This window comes from Corylus avellana, chromosome ca1, assembly GCF_901000735.1.
Source record: "Corylus avellana chromosome ca1, CavTom2PMs-1.0".
NCBI classification, from domain to species: domain Eukaryota; kingdom Viridiplantae; phylum Streptophyta; class Magnoliopsida; order Fagales; family Betulaceae; genus Corylus; species Corylus avellana.
In genome coordinates, this window is record NC_081541.1 from 42,622,827 (window position 1) to 42,645,345 (window position 22,519).

At 34.4% G+C, this 22,519-nt stretch overlaps 3 protein-coding genes across 8 annotated transcripts; 1 reads left to right on the forward strand and 2 right to left on the reverse strand.

Annotated features, from left to right (window-relative positions):
- The first annotated feature begins 4,458 nt into the window (after window positions 1-4,458).
- On the forward strand, window positions 4,459-11,283 carry LOC132176247 (probable serine/threonine-protein kinase PBL19). 4 transcript variants are annotated; one of them, XM_059588401.1, is made up of 6 exons: window positions 4,459-4,745; window positions 5,045-5,211; window positions 5,899-6,327; window positions 8,540-8,800; window positions 10,006-10,128; window positions 10,585-11,283. In XM_059588401.1, the coding sequence occupies exons 3-6, from the start codon at window positions 5,977-5,979 to the stop codon at window positions 11,131-11,133; spliced, it is 1,284 nt and encodes a 427-aa protein (XP_059444384.1). In that variant the 5' UTR covers window positions 4,459-4,745; window positions 5,045-5,211; window positions 5,899-5,976; the 3' UTR covers window positions 11,134-11,283. The 4 variants fall into 4 exon arrangements, with proteins under 4 accessions (XP_059444384.1, XP_059444400.1, XP_059444392.1 ...); XM_059588417.1 differs by having other exon boundaries at window positions 5,045-5,203; XM_059588409.1 differs by lacking the exon at window positions 5,045-5,211.
- Window positions 11,284-11,499: 216 nt separating this feature from the next.
- LOC132176227 (pentatricopeptide repeat-containing protein At1g12620-like) lies at window positions 11,500-15,824 on the reverse strand. 3 transcript variants are annotated; one of them, XM_059588389.1, is made up of 3 exons: window positions 12,401-15,824; window positions 12,253-12,320; window positions 11,500-12,042 (listed from the first exon to the last, which is right to left on the reverse strand). In XM_059588389.1, exon 1 carries the CDS (start codon window positions 15,704-15,706, stop codon window positions 13,073-13,075), a length of 2,634 nt encoding a protein of 877 aa, XP_059444372.1. In that variant the 5' UTR covers window positions 15,707-15,824; the 3' UTR covers window positions 11,500-12,042; window positions 12,253-12,320; window positions 12,401-13,072. The 3 variants fall into 3 exon arrangements, with proteins under 3 accessions (XP_059444372.1, XP_059444358.1, XP_059444366.1); XM_059588375.1 differs by having other exon boundaries at window positions 11,500-12,320; XM_059588383.1 differs by having other exon boundaries at window positions 12,253-15,824.
- A 2,123-nt stretch (window positions 15,825-17,947) lies between these two features.
- On the reverse strand, window positions 17,948-19,034 carry LOC132162540 (FCS-Like Zinc finger 3). The gene is given in 3 exon segments (XM_059572786.1): window positions 17,948-18,339; window positions 18,341-18,446; window positions 18,649-19,034. Coding segments are annotated over 3 exon segments (321 nt in total). The 5' UTR covers window positions 18,771-19,034; the 3' UTR covers window positions 17,948-18,246.
- Window positions 19,035-22,519: the final 3,485 nt, after the last annotated feature.

Genomic DNA, 22,519 nt, shown 5'->3' on the forward strand with positions numbered 1-22,519 from the left:
TATGAAAAATTGCTTAGAATACGTAACGTCAATCAATATAAAATAAGTGTGATAAATGAGTATGAAAAGTCTATTTAACCCCCTCACACTATCATTTTAATGATAATCTACCTCCCAAACTATCAATTACGACAATTTACTCCTCAAATTACCAAAACAATGACAATGTACCCCCCCAATGTTAGCAAAATGATGAAATTACCCCTATAAAATTTTTAATAAGACAAAAATACCCTTAAAATTTTGAAAAAATAAAAATAAATTTTAGTATTTTTGTTTTTGTTTTAGTAAGTGTAATTTTGTCATTTTGTTAAAATTGGGGGTAGATTGTCATTGTTTTGGTAGTTTGTGGGGTAAATTGTTGCAATTGATAGTTTGGGGGGTAGATTGTCATTGGAGTGGTAGTTTGAGGGGGTTAAGTGGACTTTATCCTAACATTAATCGAAAAGTTATTCTAACTCTTTTGGTGATAACTAATATAATACCACTTGAAATACTATAATTTTACATTAAAAAAAAAAATCAAGAGGATGACATCAAGTGTATGACATCAACACCTCCATAAAGAATGCACTTGAACTGTTAATACGCACGGAGTAAGGAGAAGCCTTCAAGATTGGCAGCTCACTAACCATGTGGAGGTTGTTAAAGAGGCATGTGATTGGAAAAGAAGCTTAAGCCAATTGAAATACACTAATCAAAACTAAATTGATAATATAAGCAATATGTGACAAGTAATAACAGTTCTGCTGCACATAATACTTCTTTATACACCTTTTTCTTTTCTTTTTTCTTTTTTGTGGGTAAGTATTAATTACCCTTTTTTTTTTTTTTGTTTTGGTTGGATTCTTCAAATGCTTATATCTTGTTTTTATTAATTTATTAATTCCATTGTTTATGGTAGGGTTTGACTTATGCTAGAAAACATTGAAAATTAATTGTTTGGATATCTATATATATAAGTGTTGTCCCTCATTGAGGCTCTTCCTATATGGAATCTGGAAATGGATGTACTTGTAATCCAATAATTATACTAAGTATTAAATTATTAATTATCTCAAAAGCTTAAATTAATAAAAAAATAATAATGATTCTAATAATTTAATTAATATTTTAACATTTTTTCTTAATAATTAAGACTCAACACATGGAATATTAATTAAAATGTGAGGTAAATTACTAAGGCAATATTCGGATCATACATTTACTCTGATATCATGTTATGATATCATAAATTATCTCAAAAGTTTAAGCTGATAAAAAATGATAAATTTCATAACACTAAATGAGTCTATAATCAAGCCATTTTTAATTGCCCCTCGACCGTTGGTCATAATAGGGAATCATGCTATAAGTATGACTTTATTATATCCTCAAAAGTGATGTCACTACAAAAAAAATGGATTATTAATGATGCCCTAAAAAGGTGTCGTTTTGTGAAGACGACACCAAGAGGCATTGTTCACTATTCATGCGTTAACATTGGAGAATAGTGATTTTAAAAGCCACGTAACTTTGAGACGATTAAAAAAAAGAAGGTTCTATTTATAATATTACTCAAAAATAGGGTTAGCGTGCAAAGCAGGATTACCGTGTTAACAATGGTATATAGGATTACTTGGGGGGATGGGATTGGTATAGTCAAAGAATTGAGGATTAGGTTATAGCAGGAATGACTTTGATCACAAGTCTTCAAAGTTCAAATGTAGATGGGGACTTGTCTTTGGCCACAAGCAACAAAATTGGATGATGATAATTTATTTTTCTGTAAGTTACTTGATGATGATAATTAATTCATTATAAAATAAGGAAATATTGATAGAAATGGCCAAATTAAAGGTCTTGGAGAATCCTGTTTGATGCTGAAACTTACACTGTTTTATAGGGGACAGGATTTTGCCATTTTTCCTTCTCATGACTGTGTTCAATTCGTGGCAAAGGGTACACAACTTGACCAACTTGACTCCATCAAATAGAAATTGAGTCGTAGAAAGAAAATTTAATTCAGTTTTTAAGAGTGTTATGTGTTTTTAAGCATATGAGAATTAATAAAATTAAAAAAAGAGAGGGTGTTTTAGTAATTTTGACACATTTCCATTAGGATTTAACGAAAACACCTAATAGAATAGTGACATTATAAAAACTTAAAAGTTCGATACACTAAATTACAAGTTTATAAACTTTAAAGGAATGTGTTCTTCTGATCCTAAGTAGATATTATTTTCTAAAAACGAGTGAGAGAAATAAGAGAAATTCTAGGTGTTCTCTTTATGTTCTCATAATCCCAAGTGTATATTATTTTGTAAACAAAAATGGTGAGAGAAATAATGATCACTTTTTTTTTTTAATTTTTTTTTTAATTTTATTTTATAGAAAATAATATCTACTTAGGACCAAAAAATTGCTAGAAAAATAACAAAATAACACCTAACATTCTCCGAAAAATAAAAAACCGACAAAACCAATTTCCTAACCTTTTAATAAAATAAAAAGGGTAGGTCAAATTTTCCCGACATTTTAATTGACCTGGTGAGTCCCATACCAACATTTCATTGACTTTGTGTAAAAAGAGTTGATGATTTTAATGTTGAGAGGAGTAACATATATAACTCCAATTTTCATGTGTGTCTGTCTTCATTGTTAATGCCAAAAGTCCACCCAGCCATGTTCTGTCAATTTTGCATGGGAAGGAATCGTCAAACATTGACACCTCCTTTGTCTTATTCAATCTTTTTAGAAGCTTCCTGCCTTCTCAACTGTTTCTTTCCAATTTTATCACGGGTCAAGTCAATGCCCTTGATCCTTTTTTTTATTATGATTTTTTTATTATATTTTTATTTTTAATTATTACACATTTTAATTTGATGCATGATAATTAAAAACTCTTAATTTTATCTCATAAACTTTTAATTTGATGTAATATACTCTCTGTTATATTTTAAATGTTAAACATGATAAAATGACATTTTATACCCATAACTTTTTTTTTTTTTTTTTTTTAGTAAAATTACAAATTTACTTTTAATTTCAAATTAAAAATTAAAATTAAAAACTAAAATTGAAGTGTAATTTGATCTTTTTAGTCATGTCCGTTAGGGTTAACAGTTGAATCTGACAAAAGGAGCATTGAATCAAACCGAAAGTTAAGATGATTAAATTGAAAGTTTTTGAAATTTGAATAAATTTTCTTAAAATTCGTGGTAGTTCATAGATCTAAAGTGACTTTTTTTAGATCTATTTTGTTTTGGTTTTACCTTTCGCCCATAATTTTAGTTTTTTTTTTCCTATTATTCTGAATAATTAATATTTTCCAAAGTTTCTAATTCATTAATTCTAATATATATAGATATATAATAATGAAGGTTAGGTTTCATGCCTTAAATGCACAAGATAAGATCACGTGGAAGTTGGACCACAAATATTTGTAGAAAGTTCTATTTGTTAATTTATTTTGGAAAGTTTTTTTTTTTTAATTAAATAAGTGTTATAATTTAACAATTTTTTTTTTAAAAAAATGTTTTTGTACTTCTAATTATTTTTTAATTTTTGTGTTCTAATTATTTGTTAATATTTTTATTTTAAAACCAATTTCACAAACGTTTAGCTTTTTGTAAGAAAAGTATTTGTCTTATGGTAAGGAGCAATTTAGATTTTCTTTCTCCTAGAACTAGAAGCAGTGCTAGACAAAGGGTGGCAGGGGTGGGTTTACACTGATCGATGTGGCGAATTTTAATATGCTTCCATGTTTACTACCTTTTTTTTTAAAAAAAAATGTTAACAACTTAAAACCTGATTTGAAGTTGACGTCAAAATTTAGTGTAAAGAGTAATATTATTCTAAATTTTTAATTTCACGCCTACTCAGAAACATGAACATGAACCCTACATGTATATGTCTATCTGTATTGATGCAAGTAGAAAACACAATATTGTCTATCTATATGGAAGGAGTAATGCTGTTATTTACATTTATTTTATACTGTCTAACATAGCGTATTTTAAGTGATTTTCTTTTTGTGTTTTTTTAAGTGAATAACATGAGATACACTACTTAAAAGTTAAAACATGTCACTTCAATTTGTGTGAAATGAGTGTAATAAATACATATAAATAGTTACATTACTCGTAAAGTAGAGTTATATATTACACCATTATTTCCCTATTAACTCGATGAACTTTTAGATTAATCAGTTAAAAGAAAAAATCAATAATAAATTTACAATGCCGCGTGGAATTTTGGTACTCTTACTCCTATGGAACAAGTCACTTTTCTTTTTAATTTTTAATTTTGGTTGAAATTGAACAAACAAGCTTCACTTGCAAATGTCCTTGCCATTCCCCACCTGGGGATAGAGAGAGAGTTATCTCATTCGGGGAATAAAAAATGAATAAATAAATAATAGTAAAAAAGTCCAATTTTCTAAGGACTTCTCCAACAGGAGCGAGCTTCCTCTGAAACATTGTGGCACGTTGAGCTGAAAGAACCAAACTTTTGCGTTGATTTTCTATTCCTTCGTTGAATTCTTCGATAAAAGTGTCAGAATAAAAAAGGGTCTGAATAAATATCTCTACAGTAGTTCCTCCACCAATCTTTATTTGCAAGCCGAACAGAACCCAGAGAGAGCAGTAATTCAGTTTTCAGAGAGAGATAGAGATAGAGATAGAGATAGAGAGAGAGAGAGAGAGAGAGAAGCAAAGCGAGAGAAGAAATCTGTGGAACTCTGCCTCGACACCATAGGTACATAGGTAAACTACATGATCACCATCTCTCTTTATTTGCATTTGTAGTGTGTTTTTTCTTTCTTTCAGTCATCTTATACAAAGATACTGCAGTTTCTGGACTTTTTGTCTCTCTTATTTATCATGTTTTGCTTGTGTTTCTTATGCTTGCTTGATTTTGCTTATGTTTTCTCATCTGGGTCACCCTTTGACTTCCTTGAACTTCAATTTACATTTGCATATTCTATCGTAATCTTTGTAAAGTTTATTGTTTTACTGGGTTCCCCATCTGGGTTTTCTCAGTTTTGGTATCCTTCTTCTCTCAGGCAACTTCAATTTGCCTATCTGGCTGTTCTTTGTCCTTCTTGATTGCTTCATTTGTTGTACCATTCGTAGTCTAGAGAGAGAGAGAGAGAGAGAGAGAGAGTCAGAGAGAGAAGCAAAGCAAGAGAAGAAATCTATGGAACTCTGCCTCGACACCATAGGTACATAGGTAAACTACATGATCACCATCTCTCTTTATTTGCATTTGTAGTGTGTTTTTTCTTTCTTTCATTCATCTCATACAAAAATACTGCAGTTTCTGGACTTTTTGTCTCTCTTATTTATCATGTTTTGCTTGTGTTTCTTATGCTTGCTTGATTTTGCTTATGTTTTCTCATCTGGGTCACCCTTTGACTTCCTTGAACTTCAATTTACATTTGCATCATCTATCGTAATCTTTGTAAAGTTTATTGTTTTACTGGGTTCCCCATCTGGGTTTTCTCAGTTTTGGTATCCTTCTTCTCTCAGGCATCTTCAATTTGCCTATCTCGCTGTTCTTTGTCCTTCTTGATTGCTTCATTTTTTGTACCATTCGTAGTCTTCCTTTTGCATTTACGTGTTTGCTTCCATTTTACAGTTCCTTTATACCTTGGCTTCCCTTCCCTGCCTTGGTTTTGATTTCTTCCTGCTGAATAGCCATCTCTTTGGATTTGATTTTCTCTCTTTGATTCCATTGCTCCCCCCCCCCCCCCCCTCTTTCTAGATTATTCACCAAATCTCCCAACTTTCCCTGGTTTTTCATTTATTTATCAAAAATTTCCCTGTTCTAGTTCTCTCTCTCTCTCTCTCTCTTATGATGTTTAAATTAGCCCAGGATGCTGATATTTTGTGATTATATTTGTCTATTCAATTGCAGTCCTTTTTCACGGTTGATCCAATGGCAGTAAAAAAAGTTAACATTTAAATTTAGGAACTTGCTGTTAAATTCCATAAGATGAAGTGTTTCTACTACTTTAAGGACAAATCCAGAGGCAGGGAACGAAGATCAGCACCACAGTTGAAAGAGCAAGGAAAATCTGATTATTCTGGAGCTGATAGGGTCACTAAGTCTTCATGGTCTGTCTCTTCCACGCGTAGTATACCGGAACTGTATGAGGAGAAGGCTCATAATTTGCGCGTTTTCTCATACTCAGAGCTCAGACAGGCGACAAATAATTTCAATAGGCTGCTTAAGATTGGTGAAGGTGGATTTGGGAATGTGTATAAAGGTTCAATCAAGCCTGCTGAGGGGAATGGCGATCCAATTATGGTTGCCATTAAAAAGCTCAATAAAGATGGCTTACAGGTATGAGATTGGACTTCTAAGAATATTGTTTGACAATATGATGAGGTATATTCTTTTAATGTGTGTAAGAATAGTGTTGACTGTTGAGTTCATGCTCAATATAAATGATCAAATGGTCTATAGAATAATGTTGAAATATTGTTGACTTGGTTTTACACATTCTATAGGGATGTGTTTTGATTGTTTTTTCATAGACCTAAGGGCAGTAGTGGATAACATGAACTTCAATGTGTATATATATATATATATATATATATATTGGATGAATGAATATTGTATCACCACAAAACCTCGGATTACACGACACTCCAGTAGCCAACTGGAACAATAAAAGCTTTACAAACCAAAACAACAACAACAACTAAATCAACCTAACCACATTCTATCTTCCTCAGCAATGTGAGAACTTTAACAAAACAATGACAGTAAACTATCAAAATAGAGCAACAAACCCAACCTAACTTCCCTATCAATACAAAACATTATGTACTATATGTTAGAGTATACCATGGAGTTCAAGAATAATAGTCACAGTATAAGACTATTATTGACTTACAGTTGAAAAATATCACAGCTAACCAAGCTAGAGTAGAAGTCTATTTGTATTCAACATGATTATCTTATAAATAGGAGCATGTTATATTGTAAATATTATCCAGAGAAATAAGAGCTTAATGCAGCCTTAGGGCTTGATCTTGTGGATGTAGGTCATAGACCGAACTACACATATCTCTGTGTCTTATTATTTCCGCATTATAAATTCTTTTACTATACCCCCATTTACTACAAATCTCTACATTCAAATCATTTTTCCTAAACTTCCCGTTACCTCTAATTCGGCTTCTCACCTCACATCCCAGACAATCCTCTGTATCAGCCTTTCCTATGTTTTTGGTTGATTGCCATGCCGAATGTCATTTCTTTGTCTCCATAAGTGATACATAGCAGCACTCCATGACCACGAACTTCAATATCGTACCGTATCTAAATAACATCCATCGCTGCTCTTTGTCTGTTGTCCTTACCACTGATCCACTCTTTTGCTGGTTGTCCAAATGGTTTGTCAGCATTGTTGCCACTGTAAATGTTTCTCCATTGATCCTGCAACTGTGTAACTTAGAAGGCTTATTGCTTTCTTTTTCTTCCCACTTTAAGACTCCCCTACATTGAAATTTCGATTACTTATTGAAAAAAAAAATCTTATAAAACTGGTTCAATTTGAGTCCCAGAGAGTCAGAGACACAACTCATTATCAGTTAGTGCTTCTATTCTAGTAAGGCCTGTAGGATTCCTTTTCAGGCAATAATGCTGCTTCTTGATCTACTGAACTGAAGCCTGAATTATTTTCCAAGAGGAAGGTTTCCTGAAGTCCAACGATTGTCTCTTTTTGGACAACTGGTACATATACAGGTTTCAAAATTTGATTGGTGTATAGAATGAAGGATTTGGAATTAGGATTCTATATGTATTTAAGTAGCTCTAATCACATGGTAAAGCAGATTATTTCAGATTTTATCATTTTGTACATCTTCGGAAACACAGTATTCAGCTAGCAGAAAAGGTTTTAGAACCATAGACTGTTGTGTTTACTTACTAATTATACTTTTTATATTATAACTTGTCACAAAAGCTTAAGCTGATAGGAAGAAGTAAATTTAATTATTTAATCAATACTTCAACACTCCCCTTACATGTGGGCTCGAACTTCCTTTTAATAGGTGAGGCTCAACACATGGAATACTTTAATTAAATGGGGGGTGAATGATGGAGTCAAGGTTCAAACTCAAGACATTTGACTCTCATACCATGTTAAATCACCGCTTGTCCCAAAAGTTTAAACTAATTGGAAGAAGTAAATTTCATTATTTAATCAATATTTTAACAATACTAAAGGGTGAAAAATTATGTGATGAGATGAATGAGATGTGTGATTAGCAAGCCTTTTTCCTTAATTTTCCTTCTCAAGACGCCATACCTCAAAATTTAAAATAAAAGAAAAAGGAAAAAAGAACCATCTATTTGTCCGCACGCAAACACACTTCAAAAAAAGCCTGTTTGTGCTTGAACTTGATGAAAGATCTTATTTCCTCTCTCTTATTCTTCTTGTTTCTTTCTATAATCGCAGTTATTTTTCCTTGATTTTAACTGTGATTATAAGGATTTTGATTTCCTGAATGGATAATGTTCTATAATTCTCTCTTTGCCAATATAGGGCCACAAACAATGGGTGTCAGAAGTTCAATTTCTTGGTGTTGTGGAGCACCCAAATCTCGTTAAACTCATAGGATACTGTGCTGTTGATGGTGAAAGAGGGATCCAGCGATTGCTTGTATATGAATATATGCTGAACAAAAGCTTAGACGATCATCTTTTCAACAAGGCATATCCAGCTCTTTCTTGGAAAACGAGATTACAGATAGTACTGGAAGCAGCTCAAGGACTACTTTATCTGCATGAAGGATTGGAAGTTCAGGTTCTGCTCTGAAAAAATTCCACTTATTGTTTTAGTTATTCCATACAAATGTCTATAGTGATACAATTTTTTTCCTCTGAAACATAACCTTGGTTCTTTGCACTCCCCAACCTGTTAGCCTGATGTTATAGGTGCTGCAGCTTCTTGGCATTTTGATGGTTTCAGTATCACCTTAGTTTACCATTCTTGTCAACTGTATGTTTTTTTCTGTTTCCAATCAAGCAGTTTTTTTTTTTTTTTTTTTTAAGTAATCGAAATTAAAAGCGAAAAGCGCAATAAGAAGTATACAAGAGAAACACCTAGCTAAAAGGAGAAAATCACTTCATAGAGACACTTGCAGTATGGTGCTCCCTTACTGGTTGATTGGACCTCCTTTATTAGCTTCTTATCCTTTTGAGTTTTTGGAAATACATGCCTTTTAATAGAATGTTATTGTATACATTTAAATTATAGTTTGCTTTCTCAAACCTCCATATTGAGTTAATATGAAAATCACGTCCATCAACTTGTCTTTTCCTTATCTAAAAAGCATATTTTGCTTTTTGATTAGGCAAGCACTATAGCTTATGTATTCTTCTTTTAATCATTTCTCTCTTTGCTCTCTCTCTCTTTGCTACAATAATTTCTCTCTGTTCTCTCTTGGTGGCTTAAAAAAACAATAAAAAAATAAATAATGGAAAATAATATTTCAAGAAAATATAGAGAATGTAATAGAAATTCTGTTGGAGTTTGTATTGAAAAGTAGCAGATAAAGTAGAAAATGATGCGTAGCAGATAAAGTAGAAAATGATGCTTTTCTATTAGCTAAAATGCATAACATTACTGGAGATACTCTAAGAGAAGATCTTGACCAATTAGCTTTTAGATCTCTGAACCCATATCTATATAATAATTACCCTTGGTGGATGTGAGTGAAAACTTGATGACTGATACAGGTTACTTTTTCTGGTCGATTGCAAAAGCTAGCAGCTTTTACATCCCTCACTGCCTTTTGATGATGTTATCATTTATTGCAATAGAAATTTCAAAATATTTGATAAAGAGCTCAGTCATGAAGGAGCATTCAAAGATGGTATGTGGCAAGCATTGTTGCCCAATCAATTCTACTTCATGCCTTCTATTACACCTTCACAACATGCCGTGTTCAAGATTCAACTTTGCTCTTCATCATTGTCAACCTAACATGCATTATGCTCATGCTGAAGGTAATATTTCGAGATTTCAAGGCATCCAATATCTTGTTGGATGAGAATTTCAAACCAAAGCTTTCGGACTTTGGGCTTGCTAGGGAGGGACCAGTGGATGGGAGAACTCATGTTTCAACAGCTGTAAGTGTTGTGTGCACTTGTTTTTGTTAGCATTTTAGGTAGCATCACTAATAACAAGGAAAAAAATCACTTCATAGAATTGTTTCTTTAATCAGGGCACACTATGCTCAGACAAACAGGAAAAAAAGGGGAGAAAAAACCTAGTAGATAATACTACAAATCATGTTATATATCCTTTTAATACAGGAAAGGATTAAAATTTCTGTAATTGAAGTGGAAATGATCGTGTAAAATTCAAGAATGAATTTGTGTGAGACCAGCAAGGTGTGTTTGAGAGAATTAAAAATACCTTATAGAAACCTATCTTGTCATGTTGGATTTGTTTTAAGCACAAAACTTTTTATGTATTTTGAAGATACTAATGGTTTTAGAAGAAAATTCAGGTTCCATTGGAACAACTGAACTAAAAAAATGGGAGATTGTTGTGGTGCTCATTAGGAAATTTTTGGTGATCAGGTGGTCGGAACATACGGGTATGCTGCTCCAGATTACATCGAGACGGGTCATCTGACAAGTAAGAGTGATGTGTGGAGTTTTGGTGTGGTATTGTATGAGGTTCTTACAGGCAGGAGATCATTAGAAAGAAACCGCCCAAAGGGAGAACAGAAGCTTTTGGAATGGGTGAAACAGTACCCTGCTGAGGGTAAAAAGTTCAACTTGATGATGGACCCTCGACTGGAAAACCAGTATTCTAGCGGTGCAGCTCGAAAAATTGCCCTGTTAGCTGAGAATTGTTTACTAAAGAGCGCAAAAGAACGGCCAACGATGAGTAAGGTGGTAGAGAGATTGAAGCAGATAATCCAACCATCCGAAGAAGATAACCCGTCTGAGAGAAGTCCGGAGTCCTTCGAAAACGAGACGGTTGACTCGGATAAGACGACGAAAAAGATAGAGCCTGCAGAGTCGTGGAAAAGGCGGATGAACCAACTGGAAAAACTGGGTGAGAATGTGGAGGGTGCAAATAGAAGAAGATTTATGATCATGCAGAGGGCCGTAGTGAATTAATAGCTGTACGCCTTGCAATGTTTCATTTATGAAGGTGTGCAAAGTCATAGGGAGACACTGCTAGTAAGGTAGAAATTTTTTTTTTTTTTTTTTGTACAGGTTTTGTATTGAGACATTTTTATGACAGGCTTATGTTTCCTTTTCTTCTTCCATAGCTTCTTCGGCATATGATATGCTTTTCTGAATCATTATTAATGAATTGTTTTGCGAGAATTAGTAAAAAGAAAGAAAAAACTAATATGAATGAAAATAGTGCCTGAAGATCCAATTATCAAAGTGAAAGAACATTGCCTTTGTGCTACATTTGTCCTTTTCTGATAAGTAACAAAATTTATTAGAAGAAAAAAGAATTTGTGCACAAGATGATTGAAATACATCCTCTCAACAAATTACAATAAATTTCGAAAGAGAATTGAAATCTAAGAAAGAATGATACTCTATGCTTTCCAAAGAGCATAACATAAGAAAATGGTATTGCGGGAGACTCCATTCAGCTCTGCATCCGTTGAAAGTAGGATGCTTCTCTTTCATCAAATTGTTCAAATAATGCGCAGAGGAACCCCCCAACTATCACAATCTTGAGGCATCGCCCAATGTGCACCAAATAAGTATAAATCCGATGACCATAATTCTCTGCTACAACGCAATGAAGGAGATGATGGTCCACAGTGCAATTCTTAATATTCAGAAGCCACATAAGTCCTCCCAATTATCATTTCAATTGAGTAAACGACAATTGAAATCATGGTCACTTTCAATCTTGGGGTTAAGAAGAAAGTAGGAAGTTCTCAAGCCATTGCACAAAGGAAATGGGTGGTTGCAAATTCAAAATTTAAGTTTAATCATGATCTGAAGCTTGTAAGCTTATAGCTGGTGCACTTCAGGGAAAGGTGTTCAATATTCAGATTCCTATTCAATACACAAAGTCATTTGAAGACAAGGATGTCAAAACACTTATTTCCCAAGCAATTTGAAGTTTGAACCATGAAAAAAAAAATCAATGTCACAAACTATAAAGTGTATCATACTCTGCCAAGTCAAAATGTTAGTAATATGTCAGCTTCTTTTGGCTGGACAAAAGGTCATGTTGAAGTTCTATCAGTCATATAAGCTACTTACCACGCAAAACCTCTGCACCACTTTGACAACAAACTTCCCATAATAACCCCCTCCATGCCGAAAAACAACTACAGTAAATCAGGCAAAGAAATGTAAGTGCAATGTTAATTGACTGTTTGCTAGTTCCAAAAATATACCACCATTTTACCTAAGAGGAATAATTCAGCAGCAATGTTCATTGCTGTAAAGTCGGCCATTTGCTAAAAAAAACACTTTAACCCATTGTTGTTTATCAGCTCCGAGGGCCTGCTAAGACTTTGTAATTCATTTGTGGTTCCATGTTGATTGAACTTTCTTGCTTCCCATTCAAACTAGACTAGTGAACTCCCCTTTGCATTCAACCATAAGAAATTCAGGCTGGGATACCGGCCAAAAAGCACAATGGAGAGAGTACCAGACAAAAGGCCAATACCAAAACAGGAAAAGGTAAGCACCAGCTAGTACTTCAATAGACCAAAACAACTCAACTGAACAAGACGTTATCCTTCAACATTTTTGCTGGTCAGATAAATTCTTTTCAATTGCTCTACTCTATCTAGGGCCAATTCATCTGTAAATCACCAGCCACCGTCTTTTTCATTGTCTTTACCCCATCTTTAGTGGCAATTCCTTTCTCCCTGTAGTGCAACCAGTTGTAGTGGAGTTACTCTCCACTGAAACCATCTAAACCCAATGTTTTTCCCTAATTGACGCTGCTTCTAACTTCTCATCACCACAAAATTCATAAAAAAGCCCTAGTTCCTTGAGAATGCATGTACCACACTCATGATTGCATAAGATTATGATCACAAGAATTGAACTGCTATCTTTAAGCCAACTTTCAGGGCCCACCAAAACCACTTTCAATTAGTTTAAGAGGATTCTGGATTGTTTCTTTGTGAGGATTATTTCTATGCAAATAATCATATGTAATGTACATGAGGAAATCCAGAAACAGGCTCTTTGCAGATGTTCCTCTAAAAAGTTCCGCATCTTCTTGTTGTATATTATGGTAGGCTTTGTCCATTATTCTATAGGTAATTTCATCAAAATCAAAGGAGATCTCACTCAACTTCTGACACCACATTAAGGTCTTCTCAGGCATCCCCTGCTTGCAAAAGTGAGACAACAACACATTGGTTGTAACCACATTCGGAATAAAAGCTATCTTCAGCAGTTTTGCAGTTAAAATCATAGCACGATCCAGCATATCACTACAAACGCCATTAATCATAGTGTTGTATGTCACTGTATTTGGAACAATACCCGCTGAAACAAGCTCATTCAACATCATCACAGCTTGATTCATTTTTCGACTGGAGCAGAAACCATGAATGCGAATATTGTAAGTTGTAATATCTGGGTCCCAACCACTGGCATACATTTTATTCACAAAATCATCTGCACTAACCAAGTCAAAATTTTTACAGAAACCACCAATCAAAGTGTTATATGTGACAATATCCGGGCTCAACCCAGTCCGCTGCATATCTATAAAGGCATCAATCGCTGACTTCACTCTACCCTGTTTACATAACCCACTAATGATAATATTGGTGGTAAATATATCTGGAAGAAGTCCCTTCTGCCTCATCTCTCTCTCTAATTTCAATGCTTCATTCACCTTCCCTTGGTTACAAAATCCATGAATCAAAGAATTATATGCAAAATTATTTGGCACACACCCTTTCCTCGACATTTCTAGAAACGCACCATATGCCTCCTCCACCAGACCTGCCTTAGAAAGTCCATCTATAAAGGCTGAAAAGGCAACAGCATCTGGAGATACCCCTTTTTGTGCCATCTCATTCCACAGACTTTGAGCCCCTTCCAGATCCCCTATCTTGAAATATCCATCCATAAGCACCGTGTAAGCCACTTTATTGATAGGCAAACCCTTTTCTATCATCTTACACAAAAGCTCTCTGGCTTCTTGTAGGCTCCCCTTCTGGGACAAACCCATAAGCAAAGAACTACATGTTGAAGATGAAGGAGTTAAATCAAATTCAACCATAATTTTATAGGTCTCATAGGCCTTTTCTTCTAACCCTGCCCTGCTGTAAGCTGCAATAATTGAGTTAAAAGCAACCACACTTGGAGTTATTCCTTTTTCAAGCATATCCTCTAAAAGCTCCATGCCTTCATCCAACCGACCTGCCCAGCACAGCCCTGCAACCGAAATATCATACAGTGAACGATCCGGAAGCAATCCCGATAGAGATATATCCCTCAATAACCTGTCACCATCCTCTTCCCTTCCATACTTGTAATGCCCAGCGACCAAAATATTAAAGGTTACCCCATCAAGAGGTATACTATTTTTCCTCATTTCTTCATAAAGCATGTTTGCCTGAACAATGTCCCTTGCCTTAACATACCCATCCATCAAAGTGTTATAGATTATGGTATTAGGAGAAACACCTACATCTTGAATTCCATCAAAGAGCTTCCTGGCTTCCACCACATTTCCATCCTTGCACAAGGCATTTAGCACTGTGTTAAATGTTATAGCACTAGGCTTACAACCCCTTTCAATCATCAAATACACCCACCTAAGTGCATCAGATGTCCATCCCCTAATGCAGTATGCTTTGATCACAATGTTATACGAAATGACATCCGGTTCACACTGAAATTTCCACATAACATGTAACAAACTCTCCCCAATTCTAACCAAGCCTTTTCTACAAAACCCAAGAATCATAATGTTAAATGTACAATTAGAAGGGCGAGGCCCTATGCGAACCATATCCCTAAACAACTTCCACACACTACCATAATCACCAACTCTAAGCAACAACTTGAAAAGAATCGTAATCGCCGACGAACTTGGGCTCAGTCCAACCTTCCTCATCCTACCCCAAACCCCCAATGCCTCCTTCCCCATTTCCACATTCACAAAACCACGCATCAACGTGTCGAGAACCGAGAAATCAGACTCGTATTCATGGTGACCCCTCCACATAAATTCTACCAATTCCTCACTCCTACCCACCCCAATCCTCCCAATTACCCTCGAAACCACGTCTTGTGCGAGAAACCGAAGCTCCTCCGCCGCTAAAACATGCGCGGCAACACAACACGACCGGACGGTCCCCTCGGAACCGTCCCTAAACGCGAGTTTAAAGAACGCATACGCGGTTTCTCGGGTTCCAAACAGTTTCATTATCTGTACTAAGAAAAATGGGCAAAAATTCCGCGAAAAGCCCTTCAATACATAGCCTTTTCGCTCTTTGATCATCTTCGACAACCCTACGACGATTCTTCGCCGCTCATTTGAATTAATTCTGCTAAAACTACTGGAACTCGAAGTGCTAAGCGGCAAAAATTGTTCGAGAAAATCAAATTTCTGAGAGTTATAGGGTTTAGATGAAGAAGCAAAGGGGGCAGAGAGTGAGGGCTTAGGGTTTAGGGTTTGAGAGGGACAATGTACCTGTAGAGTGTAGCGCACCACGCGGCGTATTTTAGCAGGCATCCCAAGGTGCCAGAGTGCGGTCGCAGATGTTTTTTTTTTCTATGCTTTTTCAGGGAAATGGGAGCGGTGGACTCGGCGGCGCATTGTAGCACCGTGCATAGCCGGGGAGAGTTGCAGAGTTTTCTTTTTCTTTTTGAAAATGCTGGGAGGGAGTTGGGCAGTTAAATGGGCTGGAATTGGGCCTCTTCAGACAGTTAAATGGGTTGGTGTTTAACTACTCGAGCTTCATGACTTAAAAAACAGATTAAAAAAAAAAAAAAAAAAAAAAAAGCTTAAGGGTAAGTTTGTTAAACTTCATAGCCCCTTTAGTTTTGATTTTTTTTTTTTGTTTAATACTTATATATAGCTAAATATATTATATTTTTAAACCTAAAATTAGACTTAATCCTTATTAAAATTATATACTTATCCCTTCATTCATATTTTGACTTCCCCTAAAGAATTCTGGTATCAATCTTCCACCACTATAAGAGCCTATTTGAGATTGAGTTTGAAAAATTAAGCTTTAGTTTTTAAGCTTTTGCTAAAAGTATTTTTTAACCATTTTTATAGGCTTTTTGAACTCTTAAAATAGCTTTTAATTTTTTTACCAAACGAATTTTTTTTTTCTTCAAACATGCTATTTGAGTGTTAAAAGCACATTTAGACCCTTCAAACGTAATCCTAAATAGACCCTAAGTCTATAAGCAACCAAACCCAAACCTTTTTTTTTTTTTTTTTTAAATGGTAGGCCTGAGAGACCAATTATGGCTATCATAACCAAAAGGAGGGACCTAGACGGTGAGAAACACATGCGCTACCTCAAGTCTAATTAAGCCATAGCCGGAGCCAGGTCCATCAGGACATCAATGAAAATCAAAGGTGGCTAATACTAATTAGGCATATGTGGAAATTCTCCATTGCGGAGATTCAAACCCACATCCTAGTACCTGACCACTTGAAAATTTTCTTAGGCCATTAAACCATCACCCTTAATGGTTACTTAAAGGCCATATTCGGCCTCCAAAAGTCTGTTTGGATTTGTAATTTCAAAATACAATTTTTAAAAACACAATTAAAGTGCATGGTAAAACAACGATTTAGTCTTTAAAATTGTAATTTGACCATTAAAATCATGTGTTTTTAAAGACTCACCCAATTGCTTGCGATTGAAAAACGCATAATTTTTTACATTTTCAAATCATAATTTTTAAAAAATACAAACACCCATTTTATAATTTTATTTAAAATCACACTTTTTAACGTACGCAACCCCCCTATAATTTTGATGAGGGCAATTATCCAAGGTTGTGCCACCAGACCTAGTACAACATACCTCAATTTTACTACGGCAACTACGACGTGTATATATCTTTCTTTAGTCTTTTTCTTATCCTTCTAATTTTTAAAATTATTATTGAATATGTGGAGATGAATTTTAGTCGCACAAATTTAATAATAATTTTAAAAATTAAGAAAAAGTAAAAGAAAATCATTTCTCAACGGCAGAAGCAGCCAAAGTAGAGCAAAAGTGACGTTGGTTAGGTGGGCAAGTGCATTGAAAAATGAGACTTTTAGGTCTACTGCGGCTGCTTATCTATCATTGATTATCGTATCGAGGTTGTAAGAAAGAAAAGTACGACACGTCGTCAATACGTCCAAAAGTGGGTATGCAGTACAATTGTACAAAGCTCCATCGCTTGAAGAAGTAGCCTACCTTTATTCCCCCACTCAACCAAAAAAAGAAAAAAAGAAAAAGACTTTTTGCTCTCTATTTATTTTTCCATTTCTTTCTTCTTTCTTGCCAACCCTTTTTGAGTTGAATAATGATGTTCACATAAAAGTAACTCAAAAGATAATCCATGTGTGTCGTTTTCTTTTAAGTTGAATTTTTCGTAAGCGATAAAATTAAACCAAACGTGTCAAATTAAGACATTCGTATTAACAACGATAGCTAATCATATACTCTAATACTAATTATTGAAGCAAGAAACAAAAGGAAATCAATCAAGACTCCGACAATAAATTTCAAATTGTTCGTATGCCACAACAAAATCTTATGTTCGAATAGGTCTCGAATTGTCCGAGCGCTGCCTTGACTATGATCTGAATTGCAACCAATCCCGATCTTAATTTTTTATGCTATAAATGGGGGAATCAAGGGGGAAAAAAAAGTAAAAAAAGAAACACAGAATTTCAGATTAAGATCATTAATCATGCAAAATCTATTTGATGCATCATTGGCCAAAAACTATTAGGAAAAGAGGAAAAAGTAAACAAAGATCTCTCATTACACAAAACCAGCCTACACCCCCCACTTGGATGCTCTTCATCCACCAAGGGGAACAAAACAAAACTCTCTACAGATGGGCTTCTTTTTCACACACTCATGCATGCCCACCACCATCCACCATCTTCATTTCATCCCTTTACAAGATCCATCCCACTTTTTCCCCCATATTTGTTTTGTTTTTTTTTTTTTTTACATGAAAGTTCTTTTCTTCCTGTTTAAAAATGGAAAGATCACTATTAATTAATCCTCTGCAGCCACCTTGTAGAAACTAGGCCACTACAACAGCACCCGACCGTACAGTCTTGCTTGGTGTAGAATCCTTGGTGTCTTGTTTTCTGCTGGCTCTATTGGAAGAAGAAGAAGATGATGAAGAAGAAGGAAGAAAGTTTCCAGCTTTTCTTCTCCTTTGACTCATCAATCTCTATCTGTTCTTGCCTGCACTCTTTGCTACAGAAAGGTGTGTTCCCTCTGCAAAATTTCCCATAAAACCCATCAGAATCCAAGTAATCTCAGCATCCAAAATCGAATCTATATATATTTAGGATTACCATTTTCTAGATCTTCATACTTCTATAATAATAGATATCTTTAAATGGATCTGATACCATTGATTCTCATCAAGAACAGTAGGAAAATCACAATCAAACAAACAAGAAACATAGAAGCTCACCTGTACATGAAGATGTCACTGTTTTTTCCAAGCGGTTTCCGGCAAAGAAAACAAGATTCAAGAAAGTGGGGCTCGTTGAAATGATCTTCACATCCCACATAATGGATCATGCTTGATCTCATAATGAAAAAAAAAAAGAAAAAAAACTACAGGGATGAAGATTCCAGAGCAGCTCTGAGACGGACGAAGAGGCTTAATTTCCAAGAGATGAGTTGAACGTTAATGTGTAGGAGGGAGGAGAGTGAAGAAGCAGAGGAGGCATATATATAAAAAGACTTGGCTCTCTTGACTTGGCAGAATCAGGTGCTTCTTGGGTTACTGTGGAATTGTGGGCTGCTCCAATTAAATGCAAGCATTTTTCTTGATATTATAATTTGATTGGTTGAATCTGTGGTTCATGGGAGTTCCTGAAAAAGCTCTTACTACAATTATGAGCATTAACAAAGGATTTTTTTTTTTTTTTTTTGAAGCCCACTAGTGGTTTTAGTATCCAGTGGGATTGAATCTATTGGCTCAAGTACATGCATCTCTCTTTTAAAAAAGCTTTTTTGTCTTTGTCTTTTTCCCTTTTCTGCAGTGATTTTCAGAATTGGTCCCTTTTGTGTTGGGTATTTGTTGTACATCCATGAACTTTGGCATTTCCTTTTATGGTCTCTATATATTAATTGGGTTGGCTTCATCTGGACTACTTTCTAGTTTAGATTAGGATTTTCAGTAAATTTATTGTTTGGATAGCAAGAAAGTCATTGTAGCCATATAGCCATATAGGGTTAACCTGTAACGTAAAATTTGTTTGGACATATAGACTCATATTAGTTAGGGTTATATATACTTAACTCTCTTGAACTATCAGTTACTTAAAAAAAAAAAAAAAAAAGGTCTTATGATCTAACAAGTGTGACACTTAGGTACATAGAACTACCATTTTGTTGCAATTAACCACTTTTTTGTCATTCTTCCAAAGTACCCTTAATTTTCTTTAAATTTTTTGATTAAATATTAAAATACATAAAGTAAAGTTCGATTAGTATAGAAAGAATTTACATGAAATTTTGATTTTTGATATTAGTTTTTTAATTAATATTTTATTTTATTTTTTAAGAAAATTAGGGTATTTTTGAAAGGATGACAAAAAAAATTACTTAATTGCAACAAAATTATAATTTGATATATGTAAGTATCACATCGGTCCGTTTATAGGGCAAAATAAAAAATGAATATTAGTTGAGGAGACTAAAGTATATTTATTTTTATTAATTATTTTATATTTATTGTTGGAATTACTAAATCTCTCGGCAGTTCGATTGTCGGCAAAATTATGTACAATGTCTAGGAATTAGGAAAGGTTTTCCCTACAACCATTTCCTTGTTCGATGAATGGGATTTTGTAACTACAAGATTCTCTTGAAAGATGGTAAAACCTTTTCTTTTCACAAGATTCCTTTGTTTGTTCTAGGCTCTTTTACATAGATTAATGTAGATTAAAGGACTAAGCATTCTTTAATTTCAAAGGAGAAAAGAATAATAGAGGGGGAATCTTTTCCTTTTCCTAGGCATGTTTACCCTAAACCTAGTTAGCATGTGGGATGTGGCTAGAGCATAGAGATTGTAGCAAGCCTCTTTGTCATGCCCATTTGGATGTATTGGAAACTTCATTGAATCTTCTTGTATTCACCTTTTATCTCCACTCTTAATAATCAAACTATAATTATTAACTTGTCAATGCGTTTCTAGTGGTCTTTTGAGTTGTCTTAGAGTTTGTTTGATTCCACAATCTCACTATCAAACACATATTTTTAAACAAAATCGTATAAAGTATTCTATTTGAAAGTGCATTTTTAAAAAAATAATAGTTTGAAAACGTAAAAAAAAAAGTTCACATTTTTGTGAGATAAGTAATAAAAAATATTTTTAAAAACACAAAATTTTAAAGGTTGAACCTTGTTTTTACTAAACGTTTAACTGTATTTTTAAATAAACGTGGATAAACCCCTTAAGGCCTGACTGTTAAGAAGTTCAGAGAACCCTTAAAAAATGCCCATACCAACAAATTTAAAACAAAAACTGATTGACCGGTCTAGCAGCTTCAGACTTGAGTACACCCTCACTCAGGTGCAACACTTTATAATCAATTCCCACATTGCTAGCTTATTCAACTTCCTACTCACACCAAGTACACATCCCTAATATTATCACGAAGGGATATTCATGTCGGTAACAAACTATTGGTGGGAATTCTTAAAACTCTAGAGAGTAATGATGGAAGCGACAAATCTAAAAAGGAGGGAAGGCTCCTTACCAAGTACTCACAAAAATATACTTACCCATTTTTATTTAGCTTTACTTTATAAAAAAGAGCCCTTATTAATTTGAATGTTGGAGTGCTCCCGATCCTTCGAGACCTAGGGCTTTTTGACGACTTCTCACTTGTTTTGCATAAGGAGTTCCATCATCGACCTCACCGTCCTCATTCTGCTTCAACACGTGTCAACTTATATTACTTTGTCTAAGATGTTAAACAAATCGACCCTTTAATGTTATCTATCTTACAAAGAAAAATTGAGGAAACAAACGCAAGTCCCAAGTAATACTTTTAAAGTAACACGAGTGGAGAATCTAGGAGAGACATGTGCTTCCATTACATCTTCGGCTACTTTAAGAAAGGTAACCCAACCGAAGCTGTTAAACAATAAACATGAAAACACGTGTCAAAAACTGAAATACGATAAACATTGTGGGCAGGAAATGAGTTTTATCAAATCCTCCGGGATATCTATGAAAAGAAGAAAAAATCACAATAGTACCCACAACAAAATGGGAAAAAAATAAATAAAAATCGATAATTCAATTGTTAAGTTTAATATAATAATTTTGAATTTTACTTTTTCATGAGAATAATATATTACTCTTGAAGATTCCAGATAAAATGAAAAATAATCTGGGATATTTTAAAAAATTTAAGATATTTTAAAATTATTTATATCTTATTTTCATAATAAGACGATTATTAAATATTTATATTGTCCCTTATTAAAATTTATAATACTTTCAGTAACATAATATTTATCATTTAAATATTTTTATTATATATTTATCACTTACTAAAAATAATAAATTTGATATTAACAAAAATATTAATTACACCCACTCACATCTGATCTCTCCACAACTCAACGTCCCGGTCCCCGGACCACATCATAGCCCTTACTTTCCCCAATTCAGTGTCCAACTAATCCGTAGGCCCCACAACCCCAATATAAACAAAAGAAAAACAAACTAAAATTCCAAAAACAACCTTGGAGCTGAGTAGGTTCGGGACCCACAACACTCAGAAACCACCAAAGTAGGACCCACCTGACGCACGGTCGTGCTGGCTCTTACTTTGACAGTGGGCCCATTATAGGTCCTTGTCTTGCGGACCCACGGCCAATGCCCGTGTCGCCCGGTCAGCTTCTAACGTGTCTCTTCCTCAGTGCGTGCCACACGTGCGTTCTGTCTGCCTGCGCCAGCGCAGCACACACAATTATTGCACGTGCGACGTGGCAACTGTTTGATAATAATAATAATAAAAAAAGAGAGACGAAATTCCTTGATCTATGTTGTTGGAGCTGGCACACCCTACGAGGTTAGTGGCATCTACAGTTGAGATTTTGCCACGGTAGACCGGTTGTGATGGTCTTATTTTAATAATAATGCAATGGGAAAATTAATATTAATATTAATATTATTTTTTTACTACTAATTTTCTATTTATATTATAATTACATGTTGATGGTATTTATTTTAGTGAGATGGCCCCCTAATTGTTTTACTAAAAATTAGTCAATGGTTTTTAAAGTTAGTGGTTTTCCTTTCCTCTATTTAATCAAAG